The sequence below is a fragment of the Pseudopodoces humilis genome, chromosome 11 (assembly GCF_049639895.1).
Source record: "Pseudopodoces humilis isolate 2021_Gansu_Grassland_sample_001 chromosome 11, ASM4963989v1, whole genome shotgun sequence".
NCBI classification, from domain to species: domain Eukaryota; kingdom Metazoa; phylum Chordata; class Aves; order Passeriformes; family Paridae; genus Pseudopodoces; species Pseudopodoces humilis.
The window spans coordinates 15,638,150-15,653,814 of record NC_142210.1 but is presented as its reverse complement, the minus strand read 5'-3'; the positions used below and the strand labels follow the sequence as shown (position 1 = coordinate 15,653,814).

The 15,665-nt window shown below is 41.1% G+C and overlaps 2 protein-coding genes across 20 annotated transcripts in view; both read right to left on the bottom strand.

The window, feature by feature from the left end:
* The window catches only part of LRCH3 (leucine rich repeats and calponin homology domain containing 3), a 62,398-nt gene extending 62,119 nt beyond the window's left edge, over positions 1–279 (bottom strand). For all 17 annotated transcript variants that reach the window (XM_088060853.1, XM_088060851.1, XM_088060852.1 and 14 more), the window contains exon 1: positions 65–279. In XM_088060853.1, coding sequence (XP_087916979.1) covers positions 65–275 — 211 coding nt within the window. In that variant the 5' untranslated portion in view covers positions 276–279. The remainder of the gene's footprint in view (positions 1–64) is intronic.
* Positions 280–1,291: 1,012 nt separating this feature from the next.
* On the bottom strand, positions 1,292–15,652 carry FYTTD1 (forty-two-three domain containing 1). 3 transcript variants are annotated; one of them, XM_014254469.2, is made up of 9 exons: positions 15,521–15,652; positions 12,301–12,432; positions 9,091–9,269; positions 8,211–8,323; positions 7,069–7,165; positions 6,104–6,165; positions 5,196–5,270; positions 4,273–4,399; positions 1,292–3,216 (listed from the first exon to the last, which is right to left on the bottom strand). In XM_014254469.2, exons 1-9 carry the CDS (start codon positions 15,621–15,623, stop codon positions 3,121–3,123), a joined length of 984 nt encoding a protein of 327 aa, XP_014109944.1. In that variant the 5' UTR covers positions 15,624–15,652; the 3' UTR covers positions 1,292–3,120. The 3 variants fall into 3 exon arrangements, with proteins under 3 accessions (XP_014109944.1, XP_087917372.1, XP_005525052.1); XM_088061246.1 differs by having other exon boundaries at positions 1,292–3,212; XM_005524995.3 differs by having other exon boundaries at positions 9,091–9,236.
* Between the last annotated feature and the right edge of the window lie 13 nt (positions 15,653–15,665).

The window sequence follows — 15,665 nt, the reverse complement described above, 5'->3', positions numbered from 1 at the left end:
CCCTCTCGGAGAGCCCTTGCTCCCCTTCCCCGCTGCCTCGTCCCCCTCACGCCCTGTCCCTCACCAGCCTGGGTGGTGTCGCTCAGATCGTGGTTGGCGGCGCTGGCCCGCGGATAGTCCCGGAGCTTCCTGCCGCTCAAACTGAGGGTCCCGCTGACCGCCGCTTCTTCTAGGGCTCGGTCCAAAGAGCGGCTCCAGGAGCCGGGAGCCGAGGGACCGGGCGGAGCGGGACAAGCCGCGGGCATCGCGGCAGAGCCGCCCTCCGGCGCCGCCATTTCCCCGCCACAGCCCGGCCGGACAGCGCATGCCAGAGCGCGCGGCAGGGGCGCATGCGCAGCCGCCGCCCGGCGGCCCCGGGACCGCGCGGGCAGCGCGTCCGCCTGAGCCCAGCGGAGCCGGCCTCGCCTCGGGCCGCGTCCTGCCGCCCGCCTCGGGCCAGCCGGGGTGCCAGGGGCCCCCGGACACACCTGGGCACCTGCTGAAACTGCTAAAAATTATACTTTTCCCGCCAACGTGCCATGTCACAAGGTTGGTTTGTGGGTGAGCATCGCTCACAGCTGCTGGGTGTCGGGTCCGTTCCAGCAGCAAAACAAGGATAGAGCGCGCAGATCTCCACTACGTAGGAAATGTAACAACTGCTTCACGTTTTTTAACTAAAGGATTGATGACATTGAAAGGCCACACCCTTTGCGACATCTTAATAAATGCCATCTTGCCCAGCTGCTTCCACTGAACCCACCTGATGCTGCAGCCAACACACCTGAGCTGATAATGAAGAACAAAGGCAATGCAATAATCAAGTAACAAGACAATAACAATATTTAACGCATTATCAAATATATTTACAGGCAGTATTTTGTCCTGCACTGACAATTAATAGCAGCATTTCCACTGCTTTGTGCCTCCTGCTGGCACAGCATTTCCACAAGGCGTTGATGACGGCGATTCTCGTCATCAAGACATGTCCCAGCAACAATCGGTGCTTAGTCTGACACATCTGGTACTCTCACCACACCAAACCACTGAATTAGGCAGTGCTACTGAAATATTAATTAATAGCTGACACATTTAAATACAAGTGAGCCTCTACAGTGACAGTCCAAGAAGTGCTCCCTTGTCAGTGTATACAGCTGAGCAAGGAGTCAGAGTCCCCTTTTAAGTTAGGTTGCTTTCTGCTGTGTTTTTCAGAATATTTACTAAGAATTTGATCGGTAAGAACCCCTTGCAGGCTATCAGAAAATTCACATAACCAGTATATTGCCCAGGTGGTTATAACAGGAACAAGACAATATGAAACCTGTAACTTTTTATTAAAAAAAAATTAACAGCTTCAGAATAGATCAAATGTAATAACTTCTCCAAAAAATACCAAAAGGTACAGTGTAAAGCATCTTCTCATTAAATACAAATTAGCATTTTTGATGCACTGCATCAATGTTTTGCATCTAGGCTGATGCAAAAGAATTTTTTTGTTGCATCCTGGCACATGGAAAACGTATACACTGAAACAGGATGACTGACTACACTTTACTTAAATTTTAACAGTGGGACATTCATTAAAAAAAAAAAATTCCTAATAGTCATTAAGAAAGAAACCTTAACACCATTACATTTAGTTTACTTCTGCTAAGGTATATTTTTCAACATTGAAAATATGGGTTTAAGTCCTATTTAGCATCAGAGTGCATTTTGACTTCAAAACTATACAAAAAAATTGAAAAGCCCTTCTGCTGTCAAGTGCTCTTCAAGGTTGAAGTTGCCAGTATATGCAAGTTAACCTGGAATATGAGATAAAAATGCAAGAAAACCAACTCTGTTCAAATGTAAATTCTTCAAGAATGTGAAAATGAGTTAAACCTGCTTCAAACACCATAAACATTCCCGGATGCAGCAAGCCAGCCACTCTTCTACCTGACTGTACCTAACCCTCCTCACCAAAGAGCAGTGTCAAGATCATCAGTGCCTGGTCTCAAAGTAATTCTGAAGAGGTGCCTCAGTTTTAGGGATTATATAAATATATATTGAGGATGAGTTGTTACTGTCCTGCAGATTCTGATGCACGGAGCTATGCTTAAAGCAGGTGGCTACATGTTCCTGCTAACACCTTACATGTGCTGGCAAAATGAGGGCTTTTCTCCAGCAACATCCCTCAGTTTCAATTTCTAGATGTCTTACCACTTCGGATCAGTTTCACATCTTACCTCTCTTTGGTACAAACAAACAAGTGCCATGAGATTGCTTGCCTCCAGCTACTTTTAAGAGTTAGAGAAAACCCTCTGGGGCAAAGTATGCAGAATGAGAATCCTGTATCTGGGAGGGTAAGAAACTCTACCATACTGATGACTTCCTTGTGAATTGCTATTATTTTTTCCTATTGAATTATTCATGAAGTTATTGCATTAAGTTTGTAAAAAAACTTTCAAAAAGAAATAAAAATCAAAAGGTCAAGAAGGAAAGGAGACAGAGAAGGATGATGCAGTTGAGCTATTTGGAATATAGAGGACTCTCACACTGCCTCTGCAGTATTCCTCCAATATGGTATATGATCTGGACCACTTTTAAGGATAAGAGTAGAATAGTCTCCATCCCAGTTACAAGTTTTGGGTCTCAGCTAACAGCTTTATTTGTGAATGTGAGGATGCAAAACAGTTTTCAAGAAAGGAAAAATATGGAACTTTAAAAGCACAAAGAAGTACAGAACCAATGCTCCCATGAAAAATACCGCTACATCGCTACCAAAGTATCCATGGACTGAGGCTCTGTGCTAAACTGGAGTCTGAAAGAGAGCTCAAAGGCAGTCCCTAAAAAACCCTAAAATGGGGTTTGTAATTAAACACTTAAACAATCTTTACCATAACAGAGGGGTCAAAGAACTCAGCTGGGCTACAGAATCTTTTCCAACCAGGTGATGGTGCCACTATGTTGGATCAGTTTCTCTCCACTTTTTCTCCCTCAGGGTATCAAGTCTTTTACCATTCCAAGTAAAAGTAATAGAGATGGCTCTGCCACCATCTTAACAAGATGTCTGGAGAATTCTTGTGACATATGCTGTATTCTTCTGCCCACTTTTATCTCAGGGTTTTAGGTAGGTGGGTTCAATGCCCAAGTCCATCTGTCAGGTTAGCCCACTGTTACAAAACGGCTTCCTTTGTTCTGAGACAGTGCTGTCCTCTGCTCCTTCAGGATCCCAAATCGTTCATTCAATGTCATCCCTGTCTGAAAAATAAAGTAATTTAACCAAAACTTTAAAGGTGTTGGGTTAACTTAATCAAAGTGATGGAGACAGAATACTTTTTTCTTCTGTCTGTATCATCACTTGACTCTTTAATTTCCTTTGGATTTTTTGTCACTTCCCACACCATTTAAAAATCAGATTGGACACATCAAGAGCTTGCATTTTCAGAATTCATTAAGAGCACAAGGTGTCAATACTCAAAACCTACTCAAAATATTTTAAGTTCAACTGAGGACAGACAGAAAAATGGAAATTTCAGTACACATTTCCCCACACAGATTCTATGCAACTTTAACAAATGCAACATGTTCACCATTTTAATGCAGGTTGCTTTCCAGTTTACTCAACTAAGGGAGCAGGCTGGAGTCTAATCAAGAAGCTTGATAAATTTTATACTATAGTAGAGTATTTTTGAAACAGTTCTTATTCCTGGGTGGAACAAATACAGATCAATGCCTTGACTTCCATGCAGTTTGCTACAGCTGGCACTAAGGAGCTGATTACAAGAACAGCAGCCAACTCTGTCACACTGTAAGAATTCCTTCAATGACAGCATTAGGACTGCTGTACCAAATCACCTGTCTTCATGAAACTTGTGAAAAATTGCCCACCTTTCAAGCCTTTACATGATCACATTATTTTTTTTTTTCCTAGATGGAGAGCTAAAGTTGCCTTATAAATTTGGCTGACAGGGTTCCAAATAGGCCACACAGCTGAAAGCAGCTCATCCCTGAATTATTCACAGTTGCTGATGCAAGTACAGCAGGAACACCAGAAGCCTTTTAGAAATATTCAACATTTTAAATCCCATTTAAATCATGTGGGCATGCAAGGCATGTACTAGAAGAACAGGAACAGTGAGTTTAGCTACTTGCTTGAAGTTACACAGTGAGTTAGCGGAAAGACTGGAAGTGGAAACAAAAAGTAGTCAAAAGTTCTCTCTTTCTGTCACTTGTGAGTCTAGGAGGAAAGTGCCTCACTGGCTTTTACTGGTCATGAAACTACTTCGACAGTTATGAGAGGAAAATTGCATTTACCTGTTTTCCAACACTATTTATATCAAACTGCAATGGAACCCCTTTTGGAATCTTCTTCTCTTCAGATTGGTCCCTCTTCATCAGAAACGGTGGAACAGGACTACGAGTTAATCGTAATTTCTGGGAACTGTAAAAGAAGAATGTTACAAAGGACATGATGAACATGTGTTCTATGCAAGAAAGACTTAAGGCTCTCAGAGGTATGAATTTTTCATCAAACTATTTGATGAGGCTGGCTAAAGAGCTGGAGGGCACAAATTCAACAAGGTAAGTCAGGCTGAACTAAAAAAGGGACTATTTGTTATTGTTATCAGACAGGAAGATCCCAGCAGGAAACCATCTTACTTTTTATCTGCAATTCTACTGACAAATGTGTAATTTGTGGTTAATTAATCCTATAAATACAAAAAATAAAAATTGGTACAGTATTCCTTACTGATAAAATGCTACCAAGGAAATGCTACTCAAGACATTTTTAAAATATATCACCTCTAAACAACAGTACCATCAACTTCCCAAACACAACACTCTCTTTAAGCACAAATCCAGCAGTATTTTTATGAACCAGGGAGGAACTGTTACCATCATTCATCAAGTAGGTGCTCATTCATTTCACTCAGAGGCAGAAAACAGCTGTGAAATGGCCTGATTTGGAAGGGACAGACAAGGTGAAAATCTACCAGCCCACCACTCTTCCACTCTATACGCATCAAACTCCTAACTGGGAGGTGACATGTAAGATCCAGCTGTGATATTCGATCACTGCTCAGAAATACTCAGAAAGGGGCCAGACTTAGAAGCTTTCACAAGAAGCTGTGACTGTGAGGTCACCTGAAACACGACTTGCAAGGAATGTACTAAATCATTCAAAGCAGCAATTTCCTTTATGTTCAGAACATTTCGGAACTTATTTGAAAACTCACATTGGGCTTATGATTGCTCCTGGGTTGTCAATAGACACAGTCAGGATCCCTCCACTTGTGCTAGAGGTTCGCCATCTAGTTTGAAAACACAAAAATAACTTACAAAAACTGTGCAGAGATTTCAGTCGCAGTATCTTTAAAGGTATGTCCAAAATATTGGCCAGCAAAGAATGTGAAAGGTTTCAGAATTCTGGCCAGTAAAAAGACTACATGCAGCTACAAGAAACTTGGCTACTGATTCTTGTACCTTTTGCATTACCCACACCTATTCAGGAGAGCACTAAATCACATGCTGTGGAATGCACCAGAACTACAGCACTGACCCAAGAGTTCACTTTTTTAAAACATTCAGTTTCCTTGCCACAGGTGGGGCCAAAATGGCCAACAGAGCAAATTCAAGAGGTGACAGACTGCACTCTGTGGCACCTGCTGCTTTCCTCAGCCTGCTGTGTTCCCAAGAAACACCCTGCAAAGAGCGCAGCAGGCAGAGAATGATATGGGAAGAGCCAAGTGGCCTCATTTGGCTCTGCCTTTTTCATTTCTAAACTGCTTCACAAGCTTATATCCATATTAAATAAAAGGAAAATTACAACAAGAGCTCAGGAGAACACTGTCATTTGAATTTTTCTTCCAGTCTATGCAGTATGCATGAGGGCTAGAGATTAGTCTGATCCTCTTACCACCTTCCCCCTCATTCCTACCAATATCTTATGCAAACCAACTCCTCCTGGATAAATTAGAAGATAATTTAGGAAATAACTGAGAATAGGGGGAGGATCACTGTCACTAGTTGATGCGCCTAGAGGGGAAAAAAATCCACCCCCTTCTATTATCATAGCCAGGAAGTCTGAGCTAAAATGAGAATCTTATGTGTTACAAAACTGAAATTTTCCAAATTAGATACTTACTGACGAGTTCTCTTTACTGTCTGATTATCAAGATCATCTGCTGACTGCACTTGGGCCTGCACCTGAAAACACATCAATACAGATACCAGATTTGAATACTGTTTCAATTCCTACTGCAGAAGCTGAAAACACGGAAGTACAAAACCAGAAATTTAAAACTGTACACTCTGCACAAACAGGGTTGTACTTTCAGAGAGACTTCAAAGATAAGAGTCCTATTACCTCCGTAAGATGTTTCAAAGAAATTACTTTAAGAACACAAAATTATTTAAACAAAACTGCCAACAGAGCAATAGCAACATTTTGGAGGACTATGTCAGCCTAAGATACATCAAGATGTTACTACACAAGCAAGTAAAGTCTGTCTAGCTTCTGATCCTGTCTGTAATTTTGCAATCCATCTGGAAGGACAGCTACTTACAGTCACAGCTATGGTAGATGTAGAATGAGGGCACAAATAAAAACCAAAACCACCACTCTTCATTCACTGTGCACTCTCTAAGCTCTTCATCCTACTAAAAGTAACTAAGAAATCCTTAAGTAACTAAAATAACTGAAATAAACAACCCCAAAATAACTAAAAAATAAAAGCAAAGCAAACCATAATCAGATTCTAAAATGTGTTTCTACTCTATTATTCACCTGAAGGCAACTTCTGAAAGCTGGACAGTGCTAACATTAACTTTTAAAATGAAAAATTATTACCTTGCAATTACCCTCAAACACTGACAAGTTCCATGCCCTCAGAACTGCTCAATTAAACTGGAATGTGAAGCAAGACTCAGTGGATTACAGTAACTAAAGAGAATGAGTGCACTTCCCTAGAAGAACATGTAGCTATTTCCCAGTGCACCTAAAGTTTCTGCTCAGATCTGATATTTGAAGTTGATTCATTAATATCAGTGTTACAGGTTAGCTTAAAACCTGTGGCCCAACTCCCTTGTTCTTTTCAAAATTTGTATTACCTTCAGGCCCCTTCTAAACAGGAAAGTTGCTTGACGAGTATCTTTCTGCTGATTGAGTTTGTTTCCAATTCTGACAAAAGTGGATGGCAAGTTATTCCTGTAATATTTATTAAAAAATATAGTTATAAAAGGCTCCACAGGGAACACCTTAGAGAGACTACTATGGAAGTCAAAAAAGTGACCAAAACATCTATAAGGAAATCTGTAGCACTGACTCTTCAAGGCTCAATGCTTCAGTTGGAAGCATCACTAGGAATGAAACACATTACTCATAAATGGTGAAATCACTGCTGGTACATAGAGGCCTCATGTTCATATATCACAGGACAATATGGTAATTAGTTCTGCTTTTCACTTTGCTCAGTAGCCTCCAGAACTTTAAATATTGTTATGAATATTTATATTTATAAATAAAAAATTATATTAATATATGATATATAATATAAATATATATTATAAAGATAAATGTAATATTTATGACTATTATATTTATAAATATTAGATGAAATAAAAATTAAAATTGCTATGTACAAATGAAGTTTGTTTACAGTTTTTACGATATAGTCAAATAGTGAAACCCTTTATCATGGAGACCATTTCAGTTTATAACATGTTAATTGAAGCACAAACAAAACATGCAATGGCTTCCTTGAAGCTGCAGATGGCATCAGTTTCCACAAAGGTCTTTAGAAAGTTCACTAAACCATGGGTGACACTTCTGAGATATCAAAATCCACAGTGGCCATTTCCATATAGAATCATAAAACAAAGAATGGTTTGGGTTGGAAGGACTGTTAAAGATCCTCTAGATTCAACCTTCCTGTCATGGGCAGGGACACCTTCCACAAGATCAGGTTGCTCAAATAAAGGCTGCCTGTGATTTAACTGAAGGCAGAATACCAGGTGCTTACAAATAGAGGTACTCCTGAGTACTCTACATCATAACAAACATCTGGCTTTGTACCGAGACCATGTTTGTCACATTCTTGGCTTCCAGATTCGTAGAACTTCACACACAAGGGAGTCTTGACCATATTGCTACTGCCAGTACCTACTGTCTTCTCTTAGCCTCAGTCCTGTCAAACAAGATTCACTATGCAAAGTTGCCAAGTAGTGTTCAGAAAGCAGGCTTGGTATTTTACCTCCTATTTAGCAGGGGAGGCCTCCTGAGGGCAGGAGCTTGTTTTCTCTGCACTTCAGATTGTCTCTGCAGGTTTGTTTTCCTTTTCAAGACCTGGTAATTCCGCTGTGCATTCTTAAAAAACAATAAACATATACAGCATTATGTATACTGTATGTACACAAACACTTCCTTTCAGTTTCCATTTACAGACTGTGATTAGAATACACATGGTTTTGCCTATCTTTCACAATCTAGTGTAATTTGAAAATACCTTCTTATCATTTCATGAATTCTATATTCTCCACATCCTCAGGAGAAAACAAAAAGCATCAGACCTTAGCACTCATTTTTTTTCTTGTCATATCTCCCTAAACTGACAAAAATCCATGCTTAGTCTTAATCCATGTCATAAAATTAGTCTTCTTCATAAATCCAAAGGCAATCCCCATTCTACAATCCTGAATGAGATGAAGCAGACAACAATACACTGGAGCACTGCAGACAAGGGACCCTACTGATGGAGTTCTAGTATTCTGCAAAAACTTTCATTTTTGTTAACAGCACATGCTTAGCACCTGCAGGTTGGTGAATCATTAGTCTCTAAGAAAAGCAATTTTCCTTGTAAAAATACAGTAATTCAGACATATGTTCACACAGAATATACTTCTGTACTTCAACTCTCATGACTTGCAACCCAATTAAGTGTTAGAAACTATTTTCACACCTAGTCGTTATCCAGCCCACTCAAAACAAACAAGAACTCAGCTAACACATTCCCAGTTTGAGAAAAGCTTGTACCATTTGTCTCCATTTTATATTTCGGTAGTCCTGTTCTGAAGCACTCATGTTTCATTTTTTTAACCTGTTCTGACACGAATCACCAGGGTTGCATTAATTACCTTCTCACTGAGTGGCTGTCTGTTCAGAGGACTGATTCCTTTGCGTGAACCCACAGCTTTCTTGGCTGCCAGGCCAGTTTTGACTCCATAAGAACGCTTCTTCCCTGCTATCTTCTTTCTGCGCCCCAAACGATTCTTACCATAACCTGCAACAAGCACAGAAAGCTCAACAAGTCCTCCTGAAAGAAAAAGATTAATGCTTTAAGATGCCTTGCATCTTAGCACAACTTGTAACTCAACACAAGTTATTTGGCTGCACACTTCAAGCTTTCGGGCAGAGGCCACCACTACACTTGAAGACAATTTGGTCACTCAGTTTTTAGCAACTGGCCCAAGCCCCAGCACAACAATAATCAGCTTCCCATACAGTGCACAGTTTTGCTCTAATTAATTACATTAATTTCTGCTGAAAATTTCTTATTTGACGTGCCTGCAGGAAGAACTTGGGAGTCTTCCAGCACAGAAAACTACTAAAATACTCTGAAATAGAACTTCATCAAGTACTGAACAATATAAAACCAAACCGGAGTCCCTTAGCTTCCTACCCATTCAGCAAACTTCAAATTACCAGTTTAATTTAAAAGGAAAAAAAACCAAAACAACTTCAAATATTATTTTTTTAAACCAGTGGTTCCCAAGACATGACTTAGCTGGAAAGAACATAGCAATTGGCCCACAAAAGCACATCAAACAGCACATGAATTATATCACATTTGAAGTGTTTCCAATTAGAAGTCTGCATGGCAGTGCACCCAAACTGAGGACTGAAAGCAGCTTTTGAATATAAAAGGTTTCTAAGTCTGAGGTCTGTAGTATCTCCAGTTACCAGGGCTTGATTAACCCTGTCTGGAGTCATTTAGCTTCATGCTATGAATACAGACCATGCTCCAATTTTGTCCCCAAGCACCCTCCCCTCTAGAACCTCAGACTGCAAACAAATTTAAGACTGAGGAGTCAGCTGTCCAGTAAGAGACCTATTTAGTTTTAACATATCTGACTTAACAGCATTGATAATAAATCTGCGCTTCCTCATGAGATAGGAGCCATCACATGAGGTAAGCCACTGCTCAGAACCCAGTTCAGATCAATTTGCCATGGAGAACTGCTGTGTACACACATTTTGTGTGTGGTTAGCAAATGTTCTTCTTTTCCAAGAGAAAAGCTGAGAAACAGGGTTGCTTAGGCTGAAAGGGACCTCACGAGTTCTATAAACCAACCTCTGACTGAATAAATGAAAACCTCCAAGTTAGCTCAGGGTGCACAGGGCTTTGTGCAGTTGCATTCTGTGCATCACCAAGGACAACTTTTATTTAAATGAACAATGCTCATCTCTCTGTTTTTACCCCCAAAAGCTGAACAGAATCTCAGCTCAAGTTCCTCACTTCTTTCCAGAAAGTTTGGCAGCCACTTCTAAAACCACAAGGAACTGAACACTGTTGATCATTTGTAATTTCTACAGTTGTCCACAGAGGATTTGCTCCTTATCAGAGTAACTTCAATAACAGAACAACTTCAATAACTTCAACAGAATAACAATAGATCTACTGGTAAGCTACTAATAACTAGAATGCCCACAAGAACTGTTTAATGACACCTTCTGCTTAAAAACAATGTAAGACACTTGTTTTCAATGGGAGAAAATGTGCCAAGCTATATAGGAGGGAGCAGTTCAAACTATTCACAATGTTTCAAGATGTCATGAATCTGGAAATTTTACAAAGAAATTGTTTGCTTTTTCCTAGAACACAGGCAGGCAAGCTGGTAAAGTTCCAGTAGAGAAAAGTAACTGCCCAAGACAGTAGTATTTAGAGTCTCCTGTTTATAGATCAAGTTTCTCCTAAAACTCTAAATCCTAATACTTGTTTATTTTGTGCCCTTTTGGTGATAAACAATTGCACTTGACAACTGCAGTTATAAACAGAGCCTACATGTTTGATAAGCTAGAAGTTAAATTCACTTAGTCTTCACCCACACGAATATCCTCACACTTGGGCTGAGAGATGAAAAATTTTTTCCAGCCCTGCGACCAATTTACTGGAGATGTACAAGTAACACAGTTGTGTGGGCCTGCATAGATACCAAAACTCCTGTGAGTCCTGAGTAACACAACATTCCACTGATCCTTAAAGACATTTATGTCTAAGACACGAAGGAGGAGCTGCTGCTACAACAAACACTAAGCAATACAAAGATAACATAGGGATCATTACGAGTACACTAGACAGTTGTGTCTTTGTTTTAAAGGAATGCTACTAAACAATAAATTGCATGTATTAACCTAAACACCTAATTAGCTCATACTGAGGTGGTAAGCTTTCTTATCAGGCAGTATTCTTCCATATTTTGTTCATCCTGTACTAATTAGACACTTTTCAAAACTAATTGCAAACAAAACCAGTCTGCATTTTAAGCAGGAGCTATTCATGTACTGAACTAAAGCCAGGGAGTGATTCTAAAACATCTCCTGTTTATCAAAAAAACCCATGAGTTACTCAGGGGAACCTACAGCCAAGCTGCTATTGCACACTTTTCCTCTTCTCACTCTCTGCCTATATGACCTTTTCCCGTTTTTGTATTTGATTGTTAAAACAGTGGCTTCCCCTTTTTGTATTCCACTGCAAAAACACTGGCTTAAGAAGGCTGACACAGTACTTCCTTTGCATCTCAAGCTCTTACCAAGAAAAGCCAACTGACACTCTGCACTATCCATTTAAATATTCCTGAGCCAGGATCAGAGTCTGCAGTAACAGATACTCTGGGGAGTCCTGTAAAGAGAATTCTACCCAACAAATATGAATATGCTTTTCTTTTGCACAAAGCTTTGAGCTCTGGCAGGGCCTCCACATCTCCCAATAAACAAGCTTTGGCATTAGCACTTGTTCTGTCCATCTCTGAGAACGGGCAAGGTATCATCACAATTTCCAAAATTAAAATTAATTTGAAGAATCAGAAAGCAAGCCAATTCTTCCTTGAATCAAAGACAGTCCCTCAAGCATCTAAGCTCCCTGGTGGCCAAATACATCAATTACTTTCTCACACTGAATCAGAAACAAAACCAAGTATAAATAGATTAAAAATATTCCTGAATTATAATCAGAAGGCACTGTTTGAAAGACACGTGAACTGAGATGTCAATCCACACATTTCATTATGATACCTTTCAGCTCAAAATAGATAACGTGGATTCCGTGTTATGTTTGGCACACGCACCTTTCTGCTGTTGGATTCCCCACTTGGAGCCTTGTGAACTGAACTGTTGAGCTCGATTCTGCTGAACACTTCTTTTTACTTTAGGAGAATATTGCTTTCTCTCTTCTTTCTTGTTCAGCTTGATTATATCATCTACAAGAAGAAAAAAGAAAAACTGACACACTGTATAAAATTTGACGTACTGAATAAAAACCCCAAACAGCCTGGAGTCAGAGGAGACAGACCAGTCAATCCTGCAAAGGCAGCACATATAAGTTAAGGTTCCAAAAACATTAGCACTATAAACACCCAGTCCCTGTTCCATCTTATAGAACTTACTTTATAATATAATGCCCCAGCAAAAGGGAAGAAGTTGCATACATCCATAAAATGCAAGATGCATGTAAGATCGTGACATTCAGCCCAGCATTACATTTTAATTTGAATGACTCCATTAGTTTTTGTACACTGTTAAAGAAAACGTAAATCCAGTCTCATGCCCAGACTTTGCAGAGTCCTGATAAAATTCCAGCCTTAGTTCCTTCATCCTAAGATATTTAAAAAAGATCACACAGAGACAACTTGGGCCATCAGTTATCTTCAGATGTTCACCAAGACTGAAATGACAGGGAAAAAGCAAGCAAGACATCTCTCCCCAGGAATCTACAATCCAAAGCAATCACCTACAGTCCAGGGAAACAATCTTGGACAAGTTATTAATCCGTTCAAAAATATGTGCATGAAACAAGCTGATGAAAAGTGAACATCAGGTCTGTCCAGTGCAAATTATGCTACACCAGTTTGATTTCCTTCACTAAGCTGGTAGCCAGCTCAGGAGAGAAGAGTAAAGCAAGAGGTGTGGCAGCTATTATCTGTCAGCTTGTTTACAAGAATACCTTAAAGGAAACTGTCAAAGTGTGTTTACTGCATCTTTATCATGAGAGTACAACTGATAAAAGATGTCATGTTTCAATAGGGAGCCACCCCAAATATGTGGATAGTCTTTTTTCAGTCAAGGAAAGATGGAAATGGGGTTACTGTGTTTGTGGCCGAGTTCAAACGGACTCATAAGGGGTAAAACAGAGAAAAACAAACCAACAAAAAAGTATAAAAAACACAAACCAACAAAAATCACAACACTGTTATCCAATGGTTTGCATGCTGTCAAAGGAAAGCTAAGAAAAAAATGAATTGACTTTGCTAAAAAAATCTACTAGGACAAGAATACTGTTACAGGTCACTCAGGGTTTGATATCTACACAGTCTTCTTTACCAAAAGGGTTGTCCTTGGAAAAAGGATTACAAACTATCTTTTTATACACAAAGGAAAACCAAAGCCACTTCAAACACTGATTCATGCTTCACAGTTCATCTGCTTCATCTTAAATCAAATTTTTGCAAGTTGCTGCACATGAGGTTAGAACTTTTTAAACGAAAGGACTTAAGTTTCAGCTATCCTCTTATATGGGTAAATGAAGGACATTTGGGACTCCATGCATTAGTGGAGTCACTAATGTCACACAACAGTTAGTGGAGTCACACTGAAGCAGTCTTCTGTCTTGCGTGAAATCAGAGACCACAACTACAGCTAGAACAGCAGAGTTATCTGGTATCAGTATCAAACTGGAAGCTCAGCTACACATGAGCTGCACATAACACAACCAAATGTGTTTAATCTTTATTACTATATGAGAATTTACTCAACATCATGATCTCAATCTTAAGATTTCCTAGATTAAAGTCATGTCAGCTTCTTTGATATCACACTAGATGTGTGACTGCATCTTCTCTTTGTTTATACCCGACACAAAGCTTTCACTTAGGGACAGCAGCCAGGTTGACAGTGTTCTCAGAGCCCCAAAGAAACTTAGAGACACACCCACATCACACCACCACTTTAAAACAACATCCTCATGACACTACAACAGTCTTTTGCAGTCTGCTATTAATTAATGCATTGATATAGGACATGTAGCAATGACTGACTGAAAGGTTAACTCAGCCAGGAAACATTAGAATATGTGAAAATACAACAAGCCAGGATCAATAACTCTATTAGCAGCCCTGAAAACAAAGATTGTGTGCAATAGGTAAAAACAGATTTTGTTTTCTATGAATGCTGTAGCACTACTCTACATTCAGACAAACTCTAAACATAATTTCACAAGTTATCTCCACTGCCCAAAGAAAGAACTCCACTGAATTACTTACAGAGGGAAAAACTGTACAAATCCTCTTATTTTATGGTGGCCCACAAAGGGGCCAAGTCCACCATTAATAATTTCAGTTCAGACTGTGATTCTGCTTTTTGAAGAAAGTCCCCTGATAACACAAATATATCATGATCTGGTAGTATCACAGAGCAGTCTTAGAGTGCACAAATTCAATTAAATTTTTTTTCTAATAAAAGCAAACTGGAAGATGCAGTCCATGAACACACCAAATTGTCCCTGACAGTTAAGGGGACTCAGTACACAGCATCACAACAGAATTTTCTGAGATACCTCACTGAAAGTATCTACAGTGTGGATATCAGTTTCCCAGACACGCTGGAGAGACACAGCTCTGCAGGTTTGTAATGAGTCTCTGCAACTTCCTAACACACACACACCCCGCAACAGGAGGGCAGAGGACAACGGGGTAGATTGTCACAGGAAACTACGTGGTAGAGGCGACGTCATGCTTGGTGTGACTGGTCTTATACTGCAAAGAGGTTAGACAGGAGACTTGCCACTGCCGACTTCCAAACCTGAGAAGAATAAAAAGGCCAGGCCAGCTGAGACCACCAAACCTCACCCATCCCTGTAGTTATGAGCGCCAGGTGAGGCCCTGGGACGCTCCTCGAGGGCCACACAGCCTGAGGCCTGAGTATTGAGGGACTCACTGGACCAAACGCAGGCAGTGTCCCGTTTTGCGGCCTGCTCAGACCACCAAGCGACACAAAGAGGCCCTGGCTCTTCTCCGCCAAGGATCGCGACCCCCGGATCCCCGCTGTTCCCGGTGACACGCCAGGGACTCGCCCCCGTGCCCAGCCCCCGGCGCCACCCTCGCCCCTCCTGCGCTCTCGCTGTGGGAGGGTCCCGTCCTTTCCCCTCCTCCCCCCGCCCTCGTTGGTTCCGCCCGCGTCGGTGCCCGGCACAGCCGCGTTGGTTCGTTCCGCCCCTCCCCGTCCCCGGCGCTTGGTTCAGCCCGAGCCCACCGCCCGGACGCCCACAGCGGCCGCCCCAGCCCCGCTCCTCACCCAGTGACATGTCGATCTTCTCCAGGCTCTCTCCGCCGCCGTGCCGGGCCCCCGCCGCGGCCGAGGAGCCCGGGAGCTGTGCTGCAGCCCCGAACGCGTTCATGGCCGCCTCCCTCAGACCGGGCCGCCCCCCGCCGGGCCCGCG

What these genes read in the sequence shown, in the direction of transcription:
- FYTTD1 (XM_014254469.2), bottom strand. Translation starts at nt 15,623, where the DNA reads ATGAACGCGTTCGGGGCTGCAGCACAGCTCCCGGGCTCCTCGGCCGCG. An exon ending in GGGAATCCAACAGCAGAAAG is followed by an intron (nt 9,270 to 12,300) that starts GTGCGTGTGCCA and finishes TTTTTCTTTCAG; the next exon opens with GAGGACTTGTTGAGCTTTCT. An exon ending in GACAGCCACTCAGTGAGAAG is followed by an intron (nt 8,324 to 9,090) that starts GTAATTAATGCA and finishes TTGTTTTTTAAG; the next exon opens with AATGCACAGCGGAATTACCA.